Source organism: Arabidopsis thaliana, chromosome 5, assembly GCF_000001735.4.
Source record: "Arabidopsis thaliana chromosome 5, partial sequence".
Classification (NCBI taxonomy): domain Eukaryota; kingdom Viridiplantae; phylum Streptophyta; class Magnoliopsida; order Brassicales; family Brassicaceae; genus Arabidopsis; species Arabidopsis thaliana.
Window position 1 is genome coordinate 3,783,022 of NC_003076.8, and position 25,592 is coordinate 3,808,613.

The following is a 25,592-nucleotide window of genomic DNA, read 5'->3' on the forward strand; positions in this document are numbered from 1 at the left end:
TGCTTACCGACCAAGATTTTGGTGCTTTGAATGTGAAAGACCAATAAACTAAATGACAATGGGAACACAAACATAGCCAGGTGGAGACACACTTTTACACCTAATCGAAGTTTCTCGAAGCCCTCAAGAGCCTGCCAACGTCTACCATCTGTCTTTTTTTTTTGCTCTCTTTTCAAAAATCAATAACGTTATTCTTTTTTGGCAATTCAATAAAGTATGTGAAAAAGATTCATTTGAGGTAAAGAAGTTTTCAATTTCATTATCCTAGAATATGTTTTATAGGAATAGGATATAAAGAAATTCCACAAAATCCACCTTTAAAAAAAAAAACTAATAATGAAAGTGTTTTCATTTACTTTCTTAAAACTGACTTTCCTATTAAGTAGAGGAGAAATTTGCACCCATTCAACTAAATTGTGTCACATTTTCTCTCAAAATTAAAACAAAAACAAATCTATATGTATTTAAATGCGATTTATAGTTATTGAGAAACAAAGCAATTTTGTAAAACTATCATAAGCATTAATATAAATAAAATAAATATAATTGTCCTAATCAACTCAAATTAATTGTTGAAAAAATGTTTTTTTCTTAATGTCCACAGTTTTTCTTATATTTAATGTTTTCAATATCATTTCAATCTTCTATAGTTCCAATAAAATAAAATAAAAGATGAGTATAATCCATTCTTCTTAAATTTGCTTTTTCATTTTAAAAACAACATAGCTTCGAGAAATCAAAGACTAGGCTTTTTTTCTCAACAAACGTCGACGTATTTGAAAAAGCTCATTTTAACATTAGCCGTTACACGAACCATGTGCAAAAGAAATGGTCCCCACTCCCAACAAATACAAGTCTGCGCATCTTGGCCGTTTCCTTCACGGAACCGCGTTGCCGTGACTGTTAAAAAAAAAATAGACAGCTCATCAAATTCTTCACGCGCCAACACAACAGACCGTTGTGCCTTTTTATCTCAGCGAGTTAGATCCACGCCCCTCGTTGAGCGTCCCAAAAAAACTCCCGAATAAATATCCTCAAACGGCGCCGTAACGGAGAAAGATGACCTGTCGAAATCTCAGTAAATACGCGGAGCAATATCAGCCGTCGATAATCAAATTCCAGCTGGAAAAACCTGGGCAACTAAACCAACTAAACCGGGCAGCTTCACATCTGCCCGACCTCTTTAAATACCCCTCACCACATTTCATGATAGAAAACCCTTAAGCTAAGCAAATTTCAAAGCATTTCAAAAACCCTAGCCTATCTCTCTTTATCTCTCACAACAAAATCTTTGAAATGGCGATCTCTAAGGCTTCCATTGTTGTTCTCATGATGGTGATTATCTCCGTCGTTGCATCGGCACAATCTGAGGCACCAGCACCAAGTCCTACTTCTGGATCTAGTGCGATCTCAGCGTCTTTCGTGTCAGCTGGAGTTGCAGCAGTCGCGGCTCTTGTTTTTGGCTCAGCTCTTCGGATCTAAGTTACTGTGATGGTGATTTCGTACAGAGATTGTTTTTGCGGTATAGGCCATTCATCATTATTCGTCGTCTCGTGTGTATTCCGAAGCAGCTTATAGATCTCATTTTCTATTTGTCCCTCTTCTTCTTCGTTTTCTATCTTAATCTTCATATCTGTATGAGGATATTACTATTTCTTTTTAGAGTATTTGTGGTTTTGTGATTTTCTAGACGATTTCTTAGTTATGCGATATGGTTTTTGATATGATATGAATCTTATTCTATTTATTTATATGGATTTCTCTTGAGATTTCTCTTTTTTCCTTATGCTAAATCATTTCTCAAGCATCTGGTTCTGCTACGATTCATAGTTCCTGGAGAATCAGAATAAATTCCAACCGATCTAAATCGAATGAATCCAACTAAAATTGAACTGTAATCCAAAAGCGAACTTTAAATTTATTCAAAACAATTATATTTGAGAACCATTCTAAACAAATTGATCCAAATTAGAAATTACACAATCGGCACTAAGTTTCGAAATTTGTTCAACCAGTGCGTGGTTCAATTTCACTTTCCAGCTACATTTTGATTTTCTTGGTATGAACTATGAAGATAATGATCTGCATCGTTTGAGAGTTTCAAAATTGATCAGTAAAATCAGAGTCCCAAGTGTGAATTTCTCTTGCTATGTTAAAGCTCAAGTGAAACTCATATCCAATGTAGACCTTGACGTTCGTTGTTTTGGATGATTGCGGTCAGACTTGTAGAATCAGCTGAAGAATTAGAGAACCGGTACAAAAAGCTTGAGCTTTCGTTATCAGGTAAGGAAGAATAAATATGATGCTATTAAGTCGTCGTACCTTGAATAAAGGAATTAAGTTTTCTTACGGACGCCAATTCTTGGTCAAGATTGATAAAAAAGTTGGGGACTTATTTCGATGACTTTTGTTGGCAGAAATTACAAGTTGTGGAAGCTTTTTTAGACGTTGAAGAATAATCAACGGTTGATTATTATGATAGTATCGACATATGTAACGTGTTGTGAGATACGTGTAGCTACCTTTGATTTTCATAGCTCAACTAATCCTACTTTAGAAGTGACTTTTGATTAGGTTTAGGTCATTTATGTGTTTACTTCCATCAATGCATCATTATCAAAACACTCTAATCAATTTTGCACTATGGGGCACCCAAATTCTACAAACCTGGCTAAGTACGATTTCAACTTCTCGGATCTTAAAAGCTAATAAGTACAAATTTAGATGCAATCATTCTATGTTCACATGATTCACAGTTTGGTTTTGAGGTTTCTATGTATTTGGCTTATCATGGTTTCTTTACTTTGTGGACCACCTTTTATATTTGTAAAATGTAAAATAAAGTTATATTTTTAAATAAAACCAGAAAAGATTTGGGCTTTATCAGCCGTTTATTGAGACCCATTGGGTATATACTATAATCTAACTCAATTACCCAATGTTATATCAACCATAGATATTAATTAAATAAAATTCGTTGGTTATATATCTCAACACATCTCTATACAATAACGGTTTTTCTTTCTGAACAAACATATAATAACGGTTTTAGAAATTGCATCTGGCAGAGAATAGAAAGAAAAAAGTAAAGGAATCGCCATGAAAATGGTTGGTTAAGCAGGAGAGCAATACACAGATATAAGAATCAATTAATCTTCCTCAAGATCTAATCATAGAGATTCTCGCGAAGTTGCCGTCGAAATCCCTAGCCAAACTCATCGTCGTCTCGAATCTATGGTCTTCTACATTCCGCAGCAAATATTTCATCGATCTGTACTTGAAACGATCTCTGACTCGTCCATGTTTTCTTTTCTCAATAATTCAAAGCAACATCTGGTTCTTTCACTCAATCTCTCAAGAGGCAATTTTTGAGGAAGCATCACTGTTTTCTTACACAACTACATCAAGCTTTCCTCTTAGTCTTGATATACGGACCTTTCCACTAAGTTACAATGTTTGCCCACCGGTACTCGGCTTTATTTGCTGCAAGATTTAGATAAGGTGGTGGTTATGAATCCAAGCATAGGCCAATTCTTTTTTACTAAAACTCAAAACTAAGAGAAAACGAATATCAAGATTCTTAGGATACGATCCCATTAAAGATAAATGCAAAGTCTTGTGCATGACGGTATTGCAAGTTCCTTCCAAGAAAGAGATCGCCAGAAGAGTTGAGGTTAAAGAGATCCCGTTCTATGAGAGTTTTCTTGAATCATGTTGAGTGTCCAATATTTCTCTAAAGGAAGTCTTATAGTATGTTCTGTTTTTATAAGATCTGTCTTTCGAATTGAAACTTCTCCTCTCCCATTTGCGTGTAGTCTCTTTGATCTAATACAATGATTCTAGTTAAATTAGACAACACTCAGTTTCTTTCATGGTCGCTTTTTCATTATCGACAAGGTTACCAAATTGGTATATTGATTACCCTTGGCACATAATTTGATATTAGCTCCTTTTGTTAATATTGTCAGCGAGTTTCTCAGAAGATATGACAAATACTAGAATCTATTTCATTACTCCTGACTCTTGGGTCTTGATTGTTTAATCAAAAGAGAAAGGGTATGTTTTGATATAACCATAAAAAGGAAGGGTATGTATGGAATTATGAAAGAAGAAAAAAGAGGATGTATTTGATGTAAGCATAAAACATCAGGGGTTTATATGCAATTACCAGGAAGAAAAGAAAAAAAGAATCCTTCAACGAGGGTTTTGTAGGAGAGTTCACATTTTTTTTTTTTTTGTCTCAGACTCCGCCAATTCTCTGGAAACTTAATTTGGATATTGTTAATTTGTTCTCGCATAGATCGATTCCTCTTACGGAGAAATGCAATCGATTCGTAGCAGTACAAGGTTGCTTCAGAGGCATCGTTTCTCCATCTCCAACACTCTTCGTTTCACTTCTTCTTCTTCTTCTTCTGGAAGCTGGTCTGAAAATGAATCGAGGATGGTAGGATTTGATTCTTTCCCTTGTACCAGAGCTGCGACATATCTCATTAGCTCGTTGAAAAATGTCGGTTTTTCCTCTTCGGCGATACCTGTAAGCCACTTTCGTTCTCTATCTTGGTTTAAGAGTGTTTTTATTTCGTGTGATTTGTAGAAATGTAGAGGAGGTTCGGTTAGTAATGGAGATCTAATGTCAAACTTGCTTTAAAAGTGCAGCCAGTGTAATAAAACGAAAGCTTGGCTCTTGGTTTGATCTTGCTGATTACTGATGAGTGTAGTCACTCTCCTAGCTACTGATTCCACTGATTTCATCTTTCATAATCAAATTTAGCCCAGAGTCGTTATAATCGGTATTGCAATCACTAGATAGACAATGGTTATATATAAATGAACTTAAGCAATGATTTTATTGGTCCTAAGCTTCGTTACTTGTTTTTCTTCTTAAGCACTTTACTGTTTGACTTGCGCCTCTCCTCAGTGCGGTAGTAAGAGTTATGTAGATATAGAGGAACCAGCTTGTGCGGTTGTTATTTATTTTCAGCTTTGACAAAAGTTTTACGATTTCACAAGTTCTTCTACTTTACATGTTTTCTCTATGTTCGGGTCTATCTATATTAGGCTTCTATGTGTTTAAGATGTTCTTGGGAAATTTTTTTTGGCAGAAACAAGACTTTAAGTATTCGTTGAGGTGCTTTTCTACTACCGGAGATTCTGTTCAATCTACTCCTCAAGGATCCCCTGAGTCAGATTGTGTTGTGCCTCAGAGAATCAAGTTTAAGCGGCTTGATAAAACCGCTAAGCATATAATGCAGGTACAACTCAAACTAGACAACTATCATGGATACAATCATGTCATCTTTTACCTATGTCATAATCTTCTGCAGATTGTAGACAAGGAGGCAGTTGAGGAAGTGAGAAATCTTAGAGAGATTCCAGAGATAAAGCCTGGTTACATTGTTCAGCTTAAAGTGGTAAGTAGGGCCTTAGATTGTAATTTCTTTTTTTCTAGGGGAATGGGATCAAACTATCTTTTATCTTCTAAGTGAAACCTTTCATAGGCTTGCCATTTACTTTGTTTGCACACAGGAAGTGCCTGAGAACAAGAGGCGTGTATCAATAGTAAAAGGCGTTGTCATAGCAAGGCGTAATGCTGGTCTTAACTCAACATTTAGAATTAGAAGGCTTGTCGCTGGAGTGGGCGTTGAATCCATGTTCCCCTTGTAAGTACTTTTGTCTATTTCTCTCGGTAAGACCATCAAGAGGCATTATGATAAGTCAAGCCACCGAGTTTTATGTGTTCTCTTTGCTTTGGTCATGGTGAAAAAACTGATGTGAGTGAGGGTGTTTGTTTGGTGACAGGTATTCCCCAAACCTGAGGGAGATTAAGGTGGTGGACAAGAAGAAAGTAAGAAGAGCCAAGCTCTATTACCTCAGGGACAAGGTGAATGCTCTCAAGAAGCATTAACAACCATATAAAAAGCAATCTACTCTTATCTTAAAACAATTTTCGAAGGTTTTAGTTACACTCCCTCAAAAGGAGACGATTTGGCCTTAGTGTCACATTGAATTCGTGTAATGATAATGAATCTCTTCAGTCCTCTTGATAACTCGTTAGCATATCAATTTATTTTTATCTCAAAGATATAAATTTATAAGTAAAACAAAATATTTTTTCTATCCAACAAGAAAAAATAAAGATTTTGAACGTTAGAAAATTGTACTAAACTGTTTTATAATTATTAGTGTTAAATAAATAAAACCCTTCTCTGTATAATTTGGTTTATTTTTTTGGTTTTATCTTATTAGAAACGAACCCAACCTGACCCGTCTGGGCTCGCCGCCTCCTATATCTCTTCTCTCTCGATTAATATCTCCAAGAGCAAGCTTCGTTTTCGTGTGGTGTCGTTTCTAATTGTAAGTTTTACTCTCTTACTCCTGTGTCGATCTCAAAGTATAGATATTGAATCAACTCTAATTGTTTCTCCGCTCTATTGCATAAACCTTCAGCTAGATCCTGATTAGTAGATGGAGAATCGGATTTTATTGTTTGGGTAACGAAATCAAGTTATGCAATCGTTACATCAAGTTGGAACACTATAATTTTTGGGGATCTGTGTCAAATTTCTTAGGTTAAGTTTTGGATATCAAAGTGCGTGTTGGTTTTTTGATGTAGCTCAAGTTATCTAGGGTTTTCCAGAAGATTAGTGTTTGGAACGGAATTGTGTTTGTTAATAGTCTTATGATTTTGCGAAACTTGTGCTATTGAAGGTGATTTTTTAATATTGCATCAAAATGTCGAAGAAGAGGAAGGCTCGTAGCGGCTACTTGAAGAAGTCATCACAAGGAGGAGACGAAGCTGTGGTACAGCGAAGAAAACTAGTTCCAAAACCTGGTAAAATTGGGAAAGAGATTGATGATATCTTTGCTGGGAGATCTCAGAGGACGCCAGAGGTCCAAAATCCCGAGTCGAGAGACACGCCAGAAGCCCAAGTATCCGAGTCGAGAGACACTAGAGCTGAGATGAATGAGCTCAATGTTGGGGTCAATAACAACACTGAAAGCCGACCTAGGACGAGAATTCTCAGTAACGACACGGGACCCCGATCCAGGACGAGACGACTCCTCAGGACGAGACGACCACTCAGGACGAGAACTCTCCGTAACAACAGGGAAAGCCGACCCAGCTCGAGTATTTTTAATAACGATACGGAAGATAGCCGACCCAGGAAGACAACTGAAGACGGGTTACGAGTGTTCACGGAAAATGAAATTGGTTTCAACAGGAAAGATGCTGGTGGTACTCGTTTTTGTCCCTTTGACTGTTATTGTTGCTTCTAAATCTTCTTAAACCATTTCGTTTTGAACCTTTTGTTTTATGGTGCCAAAGGAGATTTAACTCGTTCTGCTATTAATGGATGTATGATCTTATAACTTAAAACCATATTTTTCGTTCTTGTTCATGTTTGATGAGAAAAAAAATTACATTTTACTCTCTACCTAGTTCTGCTCTAGTCTGAGGAAATATCTGTCTTTATTTACTCGAAGGATTAAGATTTCTTATACATGGAATTTTGTTTTCCAGCAACTATAATGTATACCATCTTAATTTGTTCTTCCCTGTCAAAGCCATTATGTATGACTTATGGTCTAAACTCTAAACCATTTGTGTAGTAGTCTGCAATTAATCGATGGAAAAAAATTCTATCTTTAGTAAAAACATCAAAAGTATAAGTATGATCAAAATTACTTTTTCACAATATGTAAGGTTAAGAGTAACAATAGATGAGACTGAAAAGTGTATTCACCTGAAAGCATCAAGAGTACACAACGACCAAACATTATGCATGTCAGACACTCGTTTGTCCGTACTAAGCTTTTGTATTGTACTGTATAAGCTCTACAAAACACACTCGTATGTATAAATATATGTAGGTATTTAGCAATAGTCAGCATGTAGCTGAAAACTGGTAGAGAGAGATATATAATAAAAGAGCCCATAAAAGAACTCAGACAACAAACATCTTAAGTTTATTAAGTTTCCACAACAAACTTAGAAACACACTCCTTTACATGGCATCTCCACCACAAAGAAATATGCAATGAAACGTCCACGATTTATTATCCCCAAACTTTGGTAAAAATGTCTGAAAAAAGTCCCTTTCACGATTGGAGGACGGGTTCGAAGCTCACTTGTTCCACCAATGCAAGAAATCCTTGCGCCTGTTGATTTTCTTCTGAAGCTGGAGTAGTCCATAGAGCAAAGCCTCAGCGGTTGGTGGGCACCCCGGGACGTATATGTCGACTGGGACAATTCTGTCACATCCTCGAACCACCGAGTAGGAGTAGTGATAGTATCCACCTCCATTGGCACAACTTCCCATTGAAATCACCCACCTTGGCTCAGGCATCTGGTCATAAACCCTGTGATTGTATTCAAACATTAGAAGTTGGAATTTCACACAGGATAAAGAAGAACAGAACCATAAATCATTTGAGTTGATCCGCATATACAACTTCTCTCAATCTTACCAGATCAAGACTGATTTCTGCACATATCTCTATATACTAGTTTCTGACTAATAGTTAAATTCAGTATAAGAACTAATCTAAACCAACTTAGAAAGCAGTTAATCATCTCCCGAATGCATCTAAAATGTGCTCGTCTTATTGGTTGATGTTTACACAACCTCTAGCTATTAAGATTGACTTGGGATATTTTCTAAGTGTCTGGGCCTAAAGTTATCATTAATATAAGCACAGCAGCCATTGGCATACGTTTCTTAACAACAGGATTCTCATCTAAAGAACATAAGTTCTACACTTGAATGAAGACTTCATACATCAAACAAAAAAAAGAGGAATCTCTTAAGTGTGCCGGATATCAATTTCCTATAAAACACACACCAAGCAGAAAATATGTGCATCAAGTCTCAGATTCTAACTAAGCAAAATCATCACGCAAGATTCTAATCAGTCAACAGACGGAACTACAAAACAAGATAATGAAAACATCATAACAATGAACCTCCAACCTCTTACTAGTAAGACACTAACACATGTTTCCCTAATGAACACCAAGCTAGAAAATCTGAAATTCCTAACTCCCCTCAAAAGACGGGCACAGAGCTCACATAAAAAGAGATATAACTCCACCATATTTGTTCATCCCTTAATTAAAACGCTCCCAATTTCATGAAATTCGAACAAAAAACTTGACGAAACACTAGTTAAATCTGCGCTAGACAATGAATACGAACTGTATAGCTTCCCAAGTCATTCTTATATCCATACAGCAATTCTCAATTTGTCACAGACCTAGCAATACAATCAGAATACATGAACCCTAAAATCGCCGGAAAAGAATAAATTCCAATAGAAACCCCCAAATTATATCCTCCGAAAACCTAATTCAGAGGCCTCTAAAGCAGAAAACGCACAAAGTGAAATTAGAAGAAATCTTCCCACGACAAAACTATATCCGAGATCCAAAGATATAAATCAGCCGTTAATTCCATGAATAAGGGAGATAGAGAAAGATAAGCGTACTTGCGAAGAGCCGGAGCCATCTTATTGGTAAGAGTACCGGCGACAATCATACAATCAGACTGGCGAGGACTAGGCCTGAAGATGATACCGAATCGATCGAGATCGTAGCGAGCAGCACCGGTATGCATCATTTCGACGGCGCAGCAAGCGAGACCAAAGGTCATAGGCCAGATCGATCCGGTACGAGCCCAGTTCATGAGATCATCGACCTTGGAGATCACAAATTCGGCCGCTTTAGAGAGACCAGGAGGAGGAGGGGAGGTCGAAGGAGGACCAGGTCTGGTGTAGGAAGTCGGTGATGTGGAGGGAGAGAGAGCGGGAAGGGATGTGTGGAGGTGAGAGACCGAGGCAGCGGCGACGGCGCGTTGAGATTGGAGGAGGAGAGGGAGGCGCGTGGCGGTGTTGCGCGTAATCATCGCCATTTAGATTTGTCTCTCTGAGTTTTTTTTTTCCTCTCGTCGTGGAGTTGTGATAACCAAACGAGTCTCTAACCATTTACTAAACGCAGGTGGCGAAGTATTTATATGACTCGTAATCGTATCATTTTTTTTCACCTTTTGTACAGTATTTCATTTATTTCATAAAACAATGACTTGGCAATAATAATTTACTCTTGTAACTTTCTCATTACAAAAACTATTTAGACAGAAAATTTATCAAATCTTTAAAAGTATTAAGTTTTTGATTGTGGTTGTATGACTCGTGATATCAAGAAAAGGAAGAAAAAAAAATAGATAGAAAATTTATATGGAATGTGTAGAGCCAATTGTATTTTGATATGAATTGGAGAAATCACATGATGTATAACAGTATAATTAGGAAAAATCTTTCTATTTGTTTTAAAAATTCATGTTCGTATTTACGACGTTTTAAGTCTTTTGTTCATAGGGTTTAGATTCTGGAGAAATCACTTTTTCGTAATTACGAAAACTTTATTTTGTCTGTCGGTTTAAGTTTCTCTTGATTAGAAGTTGTATTTTAAGATGATTCTACATAAGTTGTATTGATAAAGTTTCATATGACCAAAAAGAAAAGAAGTAGAAAGGCTAAAAATGGATCAAGTCATAGCATTTTCTCTTTATTTCTTTTAGGCAAATTAGCTGATTAGCCAATTTTCGAAATTTGCATTTATCCTTACTTCATAAATCATTTAGTAACTAGCAATTTTCGTTAATCCACACTTATAAATCATTTATCGTATTTGCCATAATGAAAATAAAACAAATATACTAGTAGTCTTGTACGTTTTTGGAGTGAACTCAATTTGAAAATGTAATGTACACATTTTTTTTTTATGTTTAACATTGGGATTCCCTCTCTTTATTCGTTCCCTTTTCTTTGAATTTCAATAGGGTTTCTCTGTTTCCTTCCAACTTCCCAAAATTCAAAATCCCTTCTCTGTCACCGGAAAATTCCCAAAATGCAACCTCCGATTTGTAAACCCAGACCTCAGAGTCACCTCGAATTTCTGAAACCGCTTCTCAATGACTCGATCAAGCAGCTCTTGTTACAGTACCGAGGCGGACGAACCAATTTCTCCGATTTCGACTCCATTTTCACTCGTATTCTTAACGATCTTCCCGAACCACCACCTCTCGAGCTCGTCTGGTTCTACTCCGCCATCAGATTCTACTCTTCCAAGTTAGCTTTCCGGGATGATTCCGTTAGGTTAACTTCGTGTTTCTTCCAGCTGATAGTTTCGTTTTCCGATTCGTTTTCCGGTGTTAAGAAGGTATCGCTGTTATCTCCCGTTGTTTACCAGTTGAGTCGTTTAGTTATTTCTAGGAGGAGAGATGCTTTGAGCTTGTTAGAAGGGATTGTGAGCTATATTAGCATGTACTGTGTCGATGAACCTGGAAATGAAGATGATGATGTGTTGATGGTCTCTGGGTTTAGTTTTGCTGATTTGAGTCGAGTTTGGGTTGTGGATGAAGTGGAAGATAATTGTAGAGTTGAGGATTGTTTGGAGGTGTTCATGCCATTTGCTAGTGAAATTTTGCGTAAAGAGATCGATTCTGAGTCCTGTGGCGTTGGTTACTTAGCTGGAATCGTAGCTTCTCAGGTTTTCTTGCTCAGTTTGTGCTCGAGGTTTGATTTGGACTTAGGTAGATCCGAGCTAGATAAAGATCTGCAGGAATCTGTGCTTCAGATGATATCTGGGTTCCACAGTTGCTTCTTTTTTGGTGAGTGTTACTTTTTCTTTAGCTACTTTGCATTCTGTGGGAAATAGAGAAGCATTATGTGACTAGTGACTCCTTTTTCATAAGCTTCCAGATGTCTCAATTGGTTTTGTTTTCAATCATGTGTTCTTGTTCTTGTGACAGATGTCATTCTCAAGATGCTGCTGGAGCCATATCTGCATCTAACTTCATTAATGGGAGTGGTTGGTTCTTTGACTAAACTATGTATAATCTATTTAGTCTTTTCTCTCTGGGTGACTTGAAAGTTTGAAACTAGTGGCCTGTGCTTTCTATATGTGTATTCAGTCGGAAGTCCAATAAAGTCTGTGGTTTCTTAACCGAATCACATTGTATGTAACATGGAATTGAGTTGTTTTTCATGGCTGTTTAATCTTTCAGGTTCCAGAAGATGAAGCATTTTTAACGGAAATCATAACAGAAGCGGTGATTAAGTCAGTGGAGAAGCTATTCCTCAACCCTGGAAATGGAACTTCACAAAGAAGTTTACACTTGAAGAACATTGCTATCAACTGGTTGTTTCTTTTTGACAAGACTATGGCTTCTCTAAGGTATGCCTATAAGTTCTATAGAATTAATTGCTTCATTTGCTTGATTGTTTTGCTTGATACTCCAAACGATTACACAGGAGAAACAAAGATCAAGAAAAAATCAGCATGTACACGAACATGTTCTCCAATTCACTTATTCCTTATCATTTGATCAATTGGGTAATCAGTCAAGGTGAAGTGATTAGAGATGCAGACACACTAAGAAATTTGACCCCCGCATCCTTCATTGGTAAATTGCTTCCCTATCGTTAATATATAGGTCATGATGATTGTTTTCGTGAGTGATTTGTTCCCATCTGTTCTCTGGAGCTGTTATGATCACTTGACTAACCCATTGTACAAAATCTGATCTCCAGAATGGCTTGTATCACTGGAAGAGCAAGGACCAAGGGTGTTTAACTGTGACCATTCCAAAAACTACGCCAAATCTGTGATTCACAGGTCAAGACCAGATCTCAGTATCGGGACCACATTGCAGAAACAAGAAGAGGAGTTTGATCAAGATACAGACATGGCTGATGAACAAAATGTGTCATCTATCTCAATTCTCAGCAGAAACACAAGAAAGCGTAAAGAAGAGAGGCATAATAAGGAGGGAGAAACGAAAGTGAAGCTCTTCAAACATAGACATAGCAACCTTCAAGAGAACTCCAAGTTTCAACCTTTTGTCTTCTCGGGTAGTTTGGTGAATGGGAGTGAGGTTGAAGTTTCAGACATGGAGCTATGAGTCTAAACCACTTGTAGTTGGTGAAATCGACTTAATAATCACATATGGTAGAGATGTAAGAATGCTGCTGAAATAATTGTTGTCTAGAGATTATATAACAAGTTCACATCTGTAACAATTTAGAATCTTCATATCGTAATGTAAACTCGTGAATCCTCTTAAGATCCGCGGCGTCTTTGAATCCTCTTCCATCTCCAGCATCAAGGAGGTAATAGTAATGTTTAGGACTAAACGATATTTGACTGATGGGATTGAGCATTCTGTATAGCAAATGAGGTGTTCTTCAAGAAATACAGAGAAATAAGAGTGAATCAAATAATGGAAGATTTCCCTTAAGACAAACTTAATCAATGGACTTCTGCTAGAACTAGAAATGAATCAGAGTTTGTTGTGGTTTAGAAGGTAGAGATGACAAAGTGCTTCGATTCATGGGTCTTGGTGTTTCATCATTGCTCTGTTAGTGTTAATGTTAATGGGCCTTCGTGTCCTCTTTTATGAGCTTTTAGTTATGGCTATTTCAAAGATGAAGCTTTGGTTGTGAAAAATATATTTATAATCACAATGGGTTACATTGGCTCTGGTTATATACTTATATGTTTGTGTTAATGTTTGGGTTTGGGTTTGCGTTTTCATGTTATGATATTGAGATACTCTAATCATGATAACATTAAAAAAGCAAACTTGACACAAAGTGATCAAAAGCCTTAACCCAAGCTTCTTTTGCTTAAGACTTTATTTGAAATGAATTTGAACTTTTAGATGGTTTTAATGACTTGGGTGAATTGAGAGAAGCTGCTACAATTTGTATTTTTGAAAAACTCCCAAATAAAACTTAAAACCATGAAATTTAACTTAAAAATCACCTTAAACAGTAAACACACACAAAACAGAAAATAATTAGACTAACTCTTTGTTTACGTCTTAAAGAAAAAAGTCTACCCCAAGAATGTTCTAAAATTAGAATCGTTGGATTCAATTTGAACTAGCTAGAGTAGGAATGTTTATAAACTTCATTTTCTTTAGCCTTGAAGTAATGGAAGTTTCTGCAAACGGACACGTAGTTATTAATATGTGCAACAACTTCCATATAAGCCAAGAGCCATGATCTCATGAATTGGATTAAAAGCAAAGAAATGTCTCTCTAGCTAGCTAGATAATGCAAGCAACAAAACTAATGTAACTTTAAAATATATTTGTATACTTTTTTTGATGCTACATAATTACAAAATTACGAAGTATGATTCTTTCAACGTGTGGGACGTATCTATATTACATACCAGTACTAAATATTGTCGGCGGAGATTAAACCGTTTTAACAAAAAAATATTGTCGGCGAAGATTCGTGTATAGTCATTTCTATATAAAATGTGAGATTGATTCTTAGATTAGATTTGATGAGTGATGGTGGCGAGATGGAGACAGCAACTAATAAATTAGTGTTACTCATCTTTTTAGATTAACCAAATGGTAAGCTTTAATGTTGAGTAATGGCGTCACACGTGCCTTTCCTTTTATCAGAAATTAGGGAAACATTTACTGTTTTCACGTACATTTGAGCAAACAACCACTGCATGCTTTCACTTACAAAACTACACATAGTCTTAAAATAGTTAAATGGGAGTAAATATCTGAATTTTTTCATTATTCGCTCATATCATTCCATGAAAGCCTTTAATTCGTAAGTATAAACGGTTGTTCCATTTTTATATATTATATTACTTCTCATAAATATACTTATTGATAATGGAATGGATGGACCTTTAAATATAAAAGATCAGTATTTTGTTTCGAAAAAAAAATCATTATTTCCACAAGACCAGGTTCAGTTGATATTTTAAAATCATTTATAAATAACAATATAGTATTATAAAAGGTGAAAATGTACTGGAAAATACAAAATTGCAAAGTCTGCTAAGGGTCACTATTATTTGATTGATATGAACAAAAGTTTATAAAACAAATTCCGAAAATCAAGAGGCATACAATATTGAAACTATGGTATCCTAAATGTAAAGATTAAGAAACGTGGTTGGTGGGTTAATCATTAAAAAAACTTCCATGAAAAACATAGGATAAAAAAGAACTAGATATAAAAACAAAAGCTGGTGACAAGAGCTAAGAATGTAATGGTACTAATATGTAATCATTACTTTGTGAATTAGTACTCAAAAACAAATTTGTAGGTACATTTATTCGGTGAGTTGTTTGAGCATTCCTTTTGATTAATTCAGCCCCTTTTAAGTGTCACTATGTTGTTGCATTGCGATCAATCAATAATGAGAAAGGAAGATATATCAAATGTAATAAGCACTATTGCTCATCTAATTGGGAATATTCCATCGTGTTTGTTCTATATTACCATTCAAGTTAATTCAGAGCTGTTACCATGATTATATAAAGTTGAAATATTATTTACTGTATATAATAGCATGTTATGATATATATATATATATATATATATATTTTATATTCGTCGAACGAAGCTAATATACATGTTTAAAAGCTGGAAACCATAAGATTAAAAGTTTAAACAGGTACGATAATTAAAAACCTGATATAAATGTCTTTGTTTGTTTTGATATTTTTTTTTGTCACGGTCAACTTATTAATATTTTTTTGTCATATGGTAGAAATGGTTATCAATTTATTTATGATGCTCAGATATCGAGCAAATAATAAACATTTGGTTTAAATAAAAAATGAAATTCGAAAGATTTGGACGGATTAATAATTAAGCAAAAGGGACTTACGGTTTAACGCTCTTGTTGGGTGCCAATGACACATACCAACTCGACAAGAAAACGACATGTGTGTTCTCACTCTCACGCAATGGGCCCTGTTTTTCGCCATTGAAAACCACAGGGTGTTCATATTTTAAAACGGGAGAAGACTAATCATAAAAGGCAAATAACGACAAAAATAAGTTAAAATCCAACGGCTGAGGATCCTCCATCTCCGCCCAGGATTCACCGTGGCCCGTCTCACCAATCGGTCAAAAAGTCAACAGTACGTGGACCTTTTTATTTCAATGAAAAAGAAAATTCTTTGTTTTGGCCCCTGTACTTTTATATGTATCACTATTCCCCCTCTATTTATTTCAGATTTAAATTGGATCCTCAGGATATAAACGAGTAGTATGAATTTGTATTCACATTTTAATCAGGAAATAATTGTTTCAGGTTTAGGATAATGTTTTTGGTAGAAAATTAAAATAAATTTATTTGAAAAATGAAGAAATTTTGATTTATTTGGTCAGCATAAAAAAGAAAAGAAAAGTGGGAATTTATGGTGCCGACACGTTATGGGGACGAAATTGATAATTAAGAAAATAAAGGGGTGAGAATGTAAAGGTTAGGAAAATAAAAAGCTGTCGGTCCCTTAACCAAGGTTAGGTATTTGATCAGGGTATATAGTTAAGCCCTGTGATTTTATTTTTATGCAAGGTCCTACATTAAACCGAGTCGACCGTCGGTGACTCAGTTACGAGTCTCGCGTTAACGAGTTCTTCTCTCCCTGGTTTTTTGTTTTTATATTTTATTTTAGTCTCACAAGTCTTCTCTATTTATAAACACAAAAAAACGAAGATAGCCATCGTTTTGGTGAGAGAAGAGAGAAGAGAGAAGAAGAAGGCCATGGAAAGATAATACTCTGCTTTTTTTTTAGAAATATACAGAGGAAATAAAGAGAGAGAGAAGGAGATGGCGGATTCAAGCGATTCTGTCTCCATTGATATGGAGGCATTGTCTCTTGGAGGACAGGTATGTTTTTTTCTGGTCTTTTATAGTGAGTTTAAGGAGATTCTGTTTTGGTTTACTAAGAAATTACGGGAAGAAGAAGAAGATAGGATAAATTGTATTTGTTGATTTTTGTTTTTGGTTACTGCATTCTTCGAGCTGCTTTGTTCCTGTTAATCATTGTTTTGATTACGAGAAGTAGTTTTTAGGAATCGTTTGTTACTAAAACAATGCTGGGAAATGTTCATGTTGCTAGAGCTGACATTAGAATATCATGTTTTGGTGTCGGTTATATATATCCAAAATTACGACTTGTGTTGTCGATAACCCAATTCGTTTTGTTTTTTTTGGGATTTTGTATGTTCTGAGTTTTTTCTGTTGGGTTCTAATGTCTTCCCTCAATTCATGGTTTAGTTGACACCTTAATTTGGAACATGTGTATTTGATCCAATTCTTGTTCTATTGGATCACAACTCACAAGTGAATATATAACTCTTGGATTTTCCAAATTCGTTTTTGCATTGTTCTAAGGTTCTCAAGAGTTTTTTTTCTTCTTTCTATAATGAGGTTTTGGGTTCCACTGTTAATGGTTAAATTCCCTTTTTGTTTGACCATGACTTATTTGCTGGTTAATGCGTATATGATTTTATGGCAAAGTTTGGTACTTTTTAAGTTGCTCACTAATCAATTTATTTTTCTCATATTGGAATTAATGTTTCTAGGTGTGGTCCTAATCTATATGCATTGTTCTTACCTTTTCATTTATTTCATAGAGAATTTAGTTACTGACTTAAATTCTTCTACTATTGTTGTTGTTGTTGTTGTTGGTAGGAACACCTTGTGGAGACTACTTATGGCCCGGTTTGTGTTGCCGTTTGTGGAGATCCAGATAAACCAGCTCTTATCACTTATCCTGATATAGCTCTTAATTGTAAGCATTTTCTTTTAAATCTTCTGCTAACTTATCGAATGAGCCATAAGTTCAGTTATTTGATTGGAAAATGAAATGCTTTTTCTGATTTGGTAATTCTTTTGGTGCAGATATGTTCTGTTTTCAAGGATTATTGTTTTGTCCAGAAGCTAGTTCTTTGTTACTCCACAACTTTTGCATATATCACATCAGTCCTCTTGGCCATGAGGTTGGTAACTGGACTCTGATCGTTTACAAACTTTTGTATGTTTCTGGTATATTACTGTTAAACGCTATGACATTCCTATGATAATGCAATTCATATCCCTTATTAAATTGCTTTCTTCAAGAGTCATTGCAGTTGGGAGCTCCAATGATCAGTGTTGATGCTCCTTTGCTCTCAGCTGATGACTTAGCAGACCAGATAGTCGAGGTTCTTAATTATTTCGGGTAAGCGAATTCATCTATCACATAAGTTTTACTTGTGATTGTTATTTCCTTGAGCTGCCTAGATTCTGGTTATATCGTTATCTTCGTTCGTTGCCAAAGTCTTTTTCCGGAGACTAGGCAGAAGAAAGAAAACCAAAACTTTTTTGCCTATATAGAAATAGAATTTTCTCCTTATTTATTTCTTGTCGTCTCTTGTCCAGACTTGGTGCAGTAATGTGTATGGGTGTCACAGCAGGAGCATACATTCTGACCTTATTTGCTGTAAGTAATGGTACCTCGCTTACGCTTTTCATTCAACTTGATGTCAAATTTTTAATTTTGCTTGAAACTTAATTCTTCCAGATGAAGTACAGGCAGAGAGTTCTGGGCTTAATTCTCGTCTCTCCACTGTGCCAAGCGCCTTCTTGGTCAGAATGGTTGTGCAATAAGGTTTTTTTCCACAAAGATATCTTCTTCTTTTTTTGACTTGGGGTTATGCCTTTGATTATCTTATTCTCATATCAGATATTCCTTAACTTATTATGCAGGTCATGTCTAATTTGCTTTACTATTATGGTACATGTGGAGTTGTTAAGGAAATGTTACTAAAACGGTACTTCAGCAAGGTATGGTCAAGCTATTTTCATTTTTCGTTCCAGAAGAAGACACTACTTTTACAAGACATATAATAAAGTTTTGACATACGTTCTCATAGGAAGTTCGTGGTAATGGTCATGTTCCAGAATCAGATATTGTTCAAGAATGCAGAAGAGTTAGTAAAATCTTTCTTCTCTATTCTTGCAATCTTGTGATGCTTTGTTAGTTTGAATTAAAATTGACATGTTATGTTGTTTAATCTTTGACTATCCAGTTACTTAGTGAGCGGCAGAGTACAAATGTATGGAGATTCCTTGAGGCAATCAACGGGTAATTCTCTAGTTTCTCTCTGTTGATTTATTTTCCAGAATATAGTCTTAAAGCTGATAAAATAGTATGTTTTGTGGTTTTGGTGAAACAGGAGAGTGGATCTTAGTGAAGGGTTAAGGAAATTGCAATGCAGAACGTTAATATTCATTGGTGAAAATTCTGCCTACCACTCCGAGGCTGTTCACATGACCACCAAACTAGACAGACGATACGGTGCATTAGTCGAGGTACCATATCACTAATACAGATGTCTTCAGTTATGGTTTTTATGGCCATTCTAAGTCATATTACATAAAACAGGTGCAGGGAAGCGGGTCGTTGGTGAGCGAAGAACAGCCACAGGCGATGATAATACCAATGGAATACTTTTTGATGGGATATGGCCTGTATCGTCCTACACAGAGCGTAAGTCCAAGAAGTCCTTTGAGCCCAACCCGAATCTCTCCGGAGCTTCTCTCCCCTGAAAACATGGGGTTGAAACTCAAGCCGATAAAGACACGACTCGCTCTATAGCCCTGCCTCCTCTGCTACACACATTTACATATACGACATGTGTCACCACATCAAAATCACCATTGTTGGATTGGAGCTGTTCCTCTGTTATGATTTGAGCTGTAGATATAGACAGAGATATATTGATCATCTATATATAGAAAGAGAGGGAGATGAAGAAGAGTAAAAAAAGGGGATGGGGAAGGGATTGATATATGGTAGAGTGAAAAACCGCCATTTATTTTTAATTTGGACGTTTAATACCTCTAGTATTTAATTTGGAAGAAAAATACCTTAATTAATTTTGGTTACCTATCAAAAAGTTGGTATAATCGTACCTCCGAGTTAACTTCCGTCAACTACCCTAACGGAAACATATTCGTATAATCAAGAAAAGCGATTGTACTTATTTACATAATTAACATGAGTTAAGTTTTAACCACAGTTAACAATTCCGTTAGGGTAGTTAACGGAAGTTAACTCGAAGGTAAGATTATACCAACTTTTTAAAAAACGAAAGTTTTAATAAGTAACCAAAATTAACTAAGGTGTTTTTCTTCCAAATTAAATAGTAGAGGTATTAAACGGGAAAATTAAAAGTAAATGATGGTTTTTTAGGTTTTCTCCCTTTACAGATATATTATATTTTGATTCATTAAACTTGTCTTAAAGGTTTATTTTGTGGTAGCTCTTCTTGTTCTGTACATTCAGTTGAATAAAAATCATCCCCTTACTATTTTATTTCATCTCTCATTCAATCAAATATATGTTATGGCCTCTTCAACTGCAACTGTTGTGAGAAAAAAAGTTGCTGAAAATTGGAAATTCGGATGCAAACTGCTAAAACATGTGCCTTCAAAAATTAAACAGAGAAGATCTGATTCCACATATTTTTGGTTGCACAAAGTTGTATAGGCCGAGTATATGATTACAGGAGAAAAAATCAAACTTGTTTTGTGATACATTACATGAAAAAAATAGTAAAAAGAAACAATGCTAATTACAAGGGAAACAAATGGGTTGTGGACTTGTGGGTTAGTTACTCCCAGGAAACAAACAATGTTAGTGTTAAAATCTTTTTCTCTTCTTTTCCACATTTTTCTTTTGTCAAAATTGATTGAGTGTACCAAACTTTAGTTGAGAAGAACATTTTGTGGTTTTAGGAGCTGTGGGATTGACGTGACATTAGAATCATCCGTTGTTTCCCACTTTCTGATCTTACAATTTCTCCTTTCTGACCAAAACAAAAGATTTCTTTATTTAGTTATGTTCTATAAACGAAGAAAGAATCAACCAAAAATCAAACCAACTTACCTCTATAGTACTGTCTGGAGAAAACCATTTCAACAATATCCCAAGATGTACAACTGCTGGTATCATTTTGAAAACCAGCGGTGTCGTAACCTGCCCAAACCAAAACCACCTCAGCTACTTACTTGAACTTGAACACAGAACATATAAAGAGGAGGTAACAGAAAGTTATCTGATCATACCAGGCTTAGAGCGGTTGTCCCAAGGAGAAGCAGATAGAGTTTCCCCTGACAATTTTCATAACTTTAAGCTTCTTTCTTCAAAATACCTTATATATTCTTAAATCCTACTTATGTGTATGGTCCATTGAGGACCAAGTTGTGTTACTTACTTCGATGAGGTGAAGATTGGAGGCACGGCTAAGTAGTACAAAGGCAAACTCCCCTATCTGAGCCAGAGATATTCCAACCTGCATCAATTTGACTAAGGATGGTGAAGCAAGAAAGCAAACATGATAGATCATATAAGTAATTTGAGTCAGAATATGTTACCAGAAGAGCCGTCTTATTGTTGTATCCAAATCCCTTAACAACGGTTGTAACTATTGTTGTCTTTATAATAATAACTAATATCACAGAGGCTAACAGTATATCCACATGTGTCCACAGAAAATGGACATTAACTAACATCCCAATGCTGGCTAGGAAAAGAGCAGCAAATAAATTACGGATGGGTTCGATCTGCACAAAAAAATATGAAAGCATCTCTGTCAGACTATGGACTCTTTTAAGGGTTTAAGATCAATTAACATAACGGGAGAAACAGTAAAGCCTTTTTGATAAAATGTGGTCAAAACGTACTTGCTCCAATGTATGTTCAGCGAGATCAGTAGTGGATATCATGACCCCCGCAGCAAAAGAACCCAATTCAAGACTTAATCCCAGCTTATCACTACACTGAAAGCATAAAAGACTAGTCAAACAAACATGTTGACCAAAAAACTTAATCCCACCTTATCACTAGAGTTCCCAAATACACACCAGGACCAAATAAGAGAAGGAACGCACATATGAGAATCTTCATGAACGCATTACATATGATGGATACTACAAGGAAGAATATGAGGAAGATGATGGCTAAGTAGGACTCACCCAGGCTACAAGTAGACAAAACGCAACAGCCGCTAACTGATAGAGTTCATTTGTCTGATATGAAGAAATTTTTTAGGTTAATCTACAAACTCGATTTCATTAGATCAGATGATAGGGAAAATAATATTGAGAGGAAACTCATGTACCTGTGACGATAAGCTGACCATTAGCTTCAGCAACCAAGGAATACATGTCCGTGATAATATTGACAAAACAGCCAAAAACGAAAGCAACAAAACCACCCTAAATAAAAGACAGTAAAAGCATGATTAACATCAAATCTTCAGAATACGCCTTAGGAGCAAAAAGTCTACCAGTCTTTCCATACACTTTTCCTATTGACAACATTCCATGAACAATGCCAGAATTTCCCTCGAGAACTGGAAGCAAAGCAAACAGCAAACCCACAGCACAGTCCTACAAACAGATGCTAAAATCAATCCTCCAAATCATTTGAAAAGGAATTCAAGAATAAACACTATATGATCTACAAAGACAATGGACATTACATGTAGATGAGAACAATCAGATACCTGAAGAATTAGGATTCCAATCGTAACTTGGCCATGAAGAGAATTAGTTGAATTCTTTTCCATGAGAAACTTCAGCACCTATAGATTCAAGGCAGGAACGCATGATGAACATAAAACCAACAATATTAAAAAGAAAGCCCGCTAATGGAAATGGTTAGATAAGCATTATAGAGTTCACTGAAATTACCACCGCAGTTGATGACATTGACAAAAAGGCTCCTACAAATACCCCCTCCGAACGTTTACCACCGCATAACTGCAAACAGGACCAGTTGAAAACATGTCACAGAGAGTATATCTGCAGAAGATTTTAGGGTCTGTATTTCTAACTTTCAAATACACAACACTTTAAGCTACATAAACCAAATGTCTCTCAAAGAATAAAAGAGACAGCAGGACTCATTTTTCTACGATTCAAACAGAAAGCATAACTTTTTTTCCAGAACCACTGATAAAAAAAAGTGACGCACCGACACTGTGATACCGCACAAGAACATGAATAGAAGAATTTGAAGAAGGCCTCCCAGAACAGCAACTGATCGAACAACTTTAAGCTACATAGTAAGAGGAAAGGAGCTCAAGAGTTTGTTATGTTAACAATTTAATTCAACACTATACAAATCAAAGCGGTTGATCTCACCTTAGCAGTGGAGAACTCTAGACCCAAAGCAAAGAGCAGAAATACCACACCAAACTGGGCAACTGTTTCAACCTAAATGTAGAATCATGTCAAAATTAAAGCGCAAAAGCAACGTGTAAGATGACATATATGTAAAACCACATGAGCATTATACATTCTCATCTCCGTGGCAGTCTAAGCTCTAGATTTCCTATTCGAAGACGAACTAAGGTCTCTCTTATGCATGATAAAAACTCAATTTGTTTTGACCCACAGAAGAAAAGAGTTTCTAGTCAAAGACTCATGTCTTGCTATGTGTAATATCTTAGTCAACGATCCTCAGAAGAAAATAGTTCCTAACCTGCTGATCTAAATAAGTATTCGAGACCTTAAAGGAATTTCTCAACTAAAGGTATTGGGAGTGGACGAAAGACTTAAATCTTTTGAGGTCAAACACATAGCATACCTGGACCATCTCACTGATGAAGTTCAATCCTCCAGGCCCAATGATAGATCCTGCTAGCAAATATCCAGTTATCACCTACATAAGCACAGAATGAGTCATAGCTATCAGAAAACAAATGCATCATACTGAAACATAAAGTCATATTGATAGAGAATAAGAGTAGCACGAAAATCAGACCGGCTGTCCAGCACAAGCAAAGGCGATACCACCACAAGTTGCAGATACAATGACAACCACCAGGTCTGATATCAGTCTACATGCCATAAGAAGCAGAAATCAGATGACTGATTGAAAATTATAGTCTTTTTTTCAAGAATCATGTTTAAGACCAAGAATCTTGCCTCAAGTCTAGCTGCAATACTGGATACTTTGATTTGGAATTGGATATGATGAAGACATTGTCCTGACACAAGGCCAAAACTTCCATGTAAGAAGTAATGCAACAAATCCAAACTCAGTCTTCCTGTGTAAAAACTTACTTTTCGATCAATGAGAGTTGGAGTGTCCTCAGCTCTGTTATCATTGTTCAAGTTGAAAACATCATGGAGTTGAAAACGCCTATGGAAAATTAGATAACGCTTAATACGTCTTCAATTCCAGAACATCAAAGAAGGTCATACAAAGGAAGATTTAGAAATATAAACGATAACTATAATAGAATGGTGTACTTCTCCTCTTTTGTCTCATTTTTCTTGGTCGACTTTACTCGGGCTACAGTTTCCAGAACAGCCTGATCACCACAAGGTACAACAACCAACCTCACATTCAGATACTCAAACTATGCAATTAATGAGAGAAATGATCAAATCTTAAAGCAAGCCTTATACTTTCAAACAAAAGACTTGGGAGTGATTTTGACACTGCTTGAATTTCCTAGAAATTGTCCAACTTTGAATAATAAACAGAAGCAAGTATATACTAATGATTAAAAGTTAAAACAAACCTGTTGTCCAGCTACACTGTTATTGAAGCTTCCAGGATCAGCCACTGCCACAAATATAACAACATTGGGAGATAATATATCGAGTAAAAGTGTAAGAATACAAGATAAACACTCACTATCCATTTCAGGAAAACCAATCACAAAAATGTATCTTGTTTGTGTAAATATTCTCGATCTAGAAGAAGCAAACTATTCCACATTGGGAGATCCCCAAAAAGGAAAGACGAATGTGGGATCAATCTAAAGTTCCGAACTTTCAATTGGATCACGGATCCAATTCAGGATCTACCTAATGAATTCTAGTTGTTCAATGGCCATTTCAAGCTCCATAAAGTAGCAAAAAACACTAACCTTCATTCTGGTCGCTTTCATTGAACTCTTTTTCAAGAGCACGATCGATGATGTCGGCGAAGCTACCTTCCTTAGGCTTAACAAGAGAAGAAGAAGAAGAAGCGTTGAGAGATGCGACGGAAGAGGAGGAGTTGGCGACTGTTTCATCCAGTAGATCCGAATCAGATATAGCTCGAGGAGACGCGACGGAGAAGCAGAGGAAGAAGGAGAGTAAAAGTAAGAGGAGAGCTAGCTGTTGAGAGGAGAGCGAGAATCTTCTTCTTCTTCTTCCTTCCACCATGGCAGAACAACTGGTTCTGGATTAAACCGGACTGGAGCAACGGTCTAGCAGAAGAACCGGAACCGTCGCGAGTCTCTCGATCGAGGACGAGGAGTGGGCAAGTGGGGAGAGAGGGAAAGTGAGATTGTTGCAATGGTCAACAAACAGTCCATACATAGGCTCTCTACATATAACAAGACTATACTGTACAATTTACGACATATCTGTATTAAAATTAATTATCGGATTTTTTTCTTTTTAATGTTGTGTTGTTTCTTTGTAATATACAGCAACTGCACCATGTCCATGTGGTAGATTAATGAATGGAATGGGTCTTTCTTGGTTATTTGATTTTCGATTAGGACAAAACATCTTCCATTTCTATAAAACTTTAGCTCAATGTCTACGCCATACTTATTATTACTCAATGCGACTCTTTTTCATGTAATCATTTAAATCCAATAAAAATAGATTTCACTGTATTTATAATTCTGTGAAATTTGTAAACGTGTTTTTTTAGTTCATGGTCCCCAAAAATTATCCAAAAAATCGCTGTCAATTAAAA

At 36.0% G+C, this 25,592-nt stretch overlaps 7 protein-coding genes, 1 long non-coding RNA gene and 2 other non-coding genes across 13 annotated transcripts; 7 read left to right on the plus strand and 3 right to left on the minus strand.

The window, feature by feature from the left end:
- The first annotated feature begins 908 nt into the window (after positions 1 to 908).
- On the plus strand, positions 909 to 1,942 carry AGP15 (arabinogalactan protein 15). Its single transcript, NM_121212.3, has one exon. The coding sequence runs from the start codon at positions 1,297 to 1,299 to the stop codon at positions 1,480 to 1,482; it is 186 nt and encodes a 61-aa protein (NP_196735.1). The 5' UTR covers positions 909 to 1,296; the 3' UTR covers positions 1,483 to 1,942.
- A 15-nt stretch (positions 1,943 to 1,957) lies between these two features.
- AT5G00375 lies at positions 1,958 to 2,736 on the minus strand. 2 transcript variants are annotated; one of them, NR_144133.1, is made up of 2 exons: positions 2,323 to 2,634; positions 1,968 to 2,235 (listed from the first exon to the last, which is right to left on the minus strand). It is a non-coding gene; the product is annotated as an uncharacterized misc_RNA (transcript). The 2 variants fall into 2 exon arrangements; NR_144132.1 differs by having other exon boundaries at positions 1,958 to 2,736.
- Positions 2,737 to 3,049: 313 nt separating this feature from the next.
- On the plus strand, positions 3,050 to 3,432 carry AT5G01885. Its single transcript, NR_142555.1, has one exon. It is a non-coding gene; the product is annotated as an other RNA (long non-coding RNA).
- Positions 3,433 to 4,208: 776 nt separating this feature from the next.
- On the plus strand, positions 4,209 to 6,191 carry AT5G11750 (Ribosomal protein L19 family protein). 2 transcript variants are annotated; one of them, NM_121213.3, is made up of 5 exons: positions 4,209 to 4,534; positions 5,103 to 5,252; positions 5,325 to 5,411; positions 5,527 to 5,660; positions 5,800 to 6,191. In NM_121213.3, exons 1-5 carry the CDS (start codon positions 4,322 to 4,324, stop codon positions 5,903 to 5,905), a joined length of 690 nt encoding a protein of 229 aa, NP_196736.1. In that variant the 5' UTR covers positions 4,209 to 4,321; the 3' UTR covers positions 5,906 to 6,191. The 2 variants fall into 2 exon arrangements, with proteins under 2 accessions (NP_196736.1, NP_001332090.1); NM_001343213.1 differs by having other exon boundaries at positions 5,103 to 5,411.
- A 46-nt stretch (positions 6,192 to 6,237) lies between these two features.
- Positions 6,238 to 7,552, plus strand: AT5G11760 (stress response protein). The gene is made up of 2 exons (NM_121214.4): positions 6,238 to 6,354; positions 6,709 to 7,552. Exon 2 carries the CDS (start codon positions 6,733 to 6,735, stop codon positions 7,276 to 7,278), a length of 546 nt encoding a protein of 181 aa, NP_196737.1. The 5' UTR covers positions 6,238 to 6,354; positions 6,709 to 6,732; the 3' UTR covers positions 7,279 to 7,552.
- A 134-nt stretch (positions 7,553 to 7,686) lies between these two features.
- On the minus strand, positions 7,687 to 10,005 carry AT5G11770 (NADH-ubiquinone oxidoreductase 20 kDa subunit). Its single transcript, NM_121215.4, has 2 exons — positions 9,487 to 10,005; positions 7,687 to 8,361 (listed from the first exon to the last, which is right to left on the minus strand). The coding sequence occupies exons 1-2, from the start codon at positions 9,906 to 9,908 to the stop codon at positions 8,127 to 8,129; spliced, it is 657 nt and encodes a 218-aa protein (NP_196738.1). The 5' UTR covers positions 9,909 to 10,005; the 3' UTR covers positions 7,687 to 8,126.
- An 803-nt stretch (positions 10,006 to 10,808) lies between these two features.
- On the plus strand, positions 10,809 to 13,181 carry AT5G11780 (SNF2 domain protein). The gene is made up of 5 exons (NM_121216.4): positions 10,809 to 11,669; positions 11,811 to 11,869; positions 12,066 to 12,235; positions 12,313 to 12,464; positions 12,592 to 13,181. Exons 1-5 carry the CDS (start codon positions 10,907 to 10,909, stop codon positions 12,960 to 12,962), a joined length of 1,515 nt encoding a protein of 504 aa, NP_196739.2. The 5' UTR covers positions 10,809 to 10,906; the 3' UTR covers positions 12,963 to 13,181.
- Positions 13,182 to 16,386: 3,205 nt separating this feature from the next.
- On the plus strand, positions 16,387 to 20,195 carry NDL2 (N-MYC downregulated-like 2). 2 transcript variants are annotated; one of them, NM_001343214.1, is made up of 11 exons: positions 16,387 to 17,418; positions 17,528 to 17,627; positions 17,738 to 17,835; positions 17,968 to 18,056; positions 18,257 to 18,317; positions 18,399 to 18,485; positions 18,584 to 18,661; positions 18,751 to 18,807; positions 18,907 to 18,962; positions 19,054 to 19,189; positions 19,263 to 20,195. In NM_001343214.1, the coding sequence occupies exons 3-11, from the start codon at positions 17,740 to 17,742 to the stop codon at positions 19,473 to 19,475; spliced, it is 873 nt and encodes a 290-aa protein (NP_001332289.1). In that variant the 5' UTR covers positions 16,387 to 17,418; positions 17,528 to 17,627; positions 17,738 to 17,739; the 3' UTR covers positions 19,476 to 20,195. The 2 variants fall into 2 exon arrangements, with proteins under 2 accessions (NP_001332289.1, NP_568251.1); NM_121217.3 differs by having other exon boundaries at positions 16,387 to 16,720.
- On the plus strand, positions 19,693 to 20,041 carry MIR5629. The gene has a single exon (NR_142556.1). It is a non-coding gene; the product is annotated as a microRNA ath-MIR5629 precursor (primary transcript).
- A 98-nt stretch (positions 20,196 to 20,293) lies between the features above and the next one.
- KEA6 (K+ efflux antiporter 6) lies at positions 20,294 to 25,252 on the minus strand. Its single transcript, NM_121218.5, has 20 exons — positions 24,769 to 25,252; positions 24,418 to 24,461; positions 24,143 to 24,204; positions 23,954 to 24,032; positions 23,816 to 23,877; positions 23,652 to 23,727; positions 23,475 to 23,549; positions 23,030 to 23,101; positions 22,860 to 22,943; positions 22,577 to 22,645; positions 22,390 to 22,467; positions 22,185 to 22,273; positions 22,003 to 22,099; positions 21,857 to 21,910; positions 21,566 to 21,661; positions 21,257 to 21,445; positions 21,097 to 21,174; positions 20,948 to 20,992; positions 20,769 to 20,858; positions 20,294 to 20,688 (listed from the first exon to the last, which is right to left on the minus strand). The coding sequence occupies exons 1-20, from the start codon at positions 25,046 to 25,048 to the stop codon at positions 20,614 to 20,616; spliced, it is 1,794 nt and encodes a 597-aa protein (NP_196741.2). The 5' UTR covers positions 25,049 to 25,252; the 3' UTR covers positions 20,294 to 20,613.
- Positions 25,253 to 25,592: the final 340 nt, after the last annotated feature.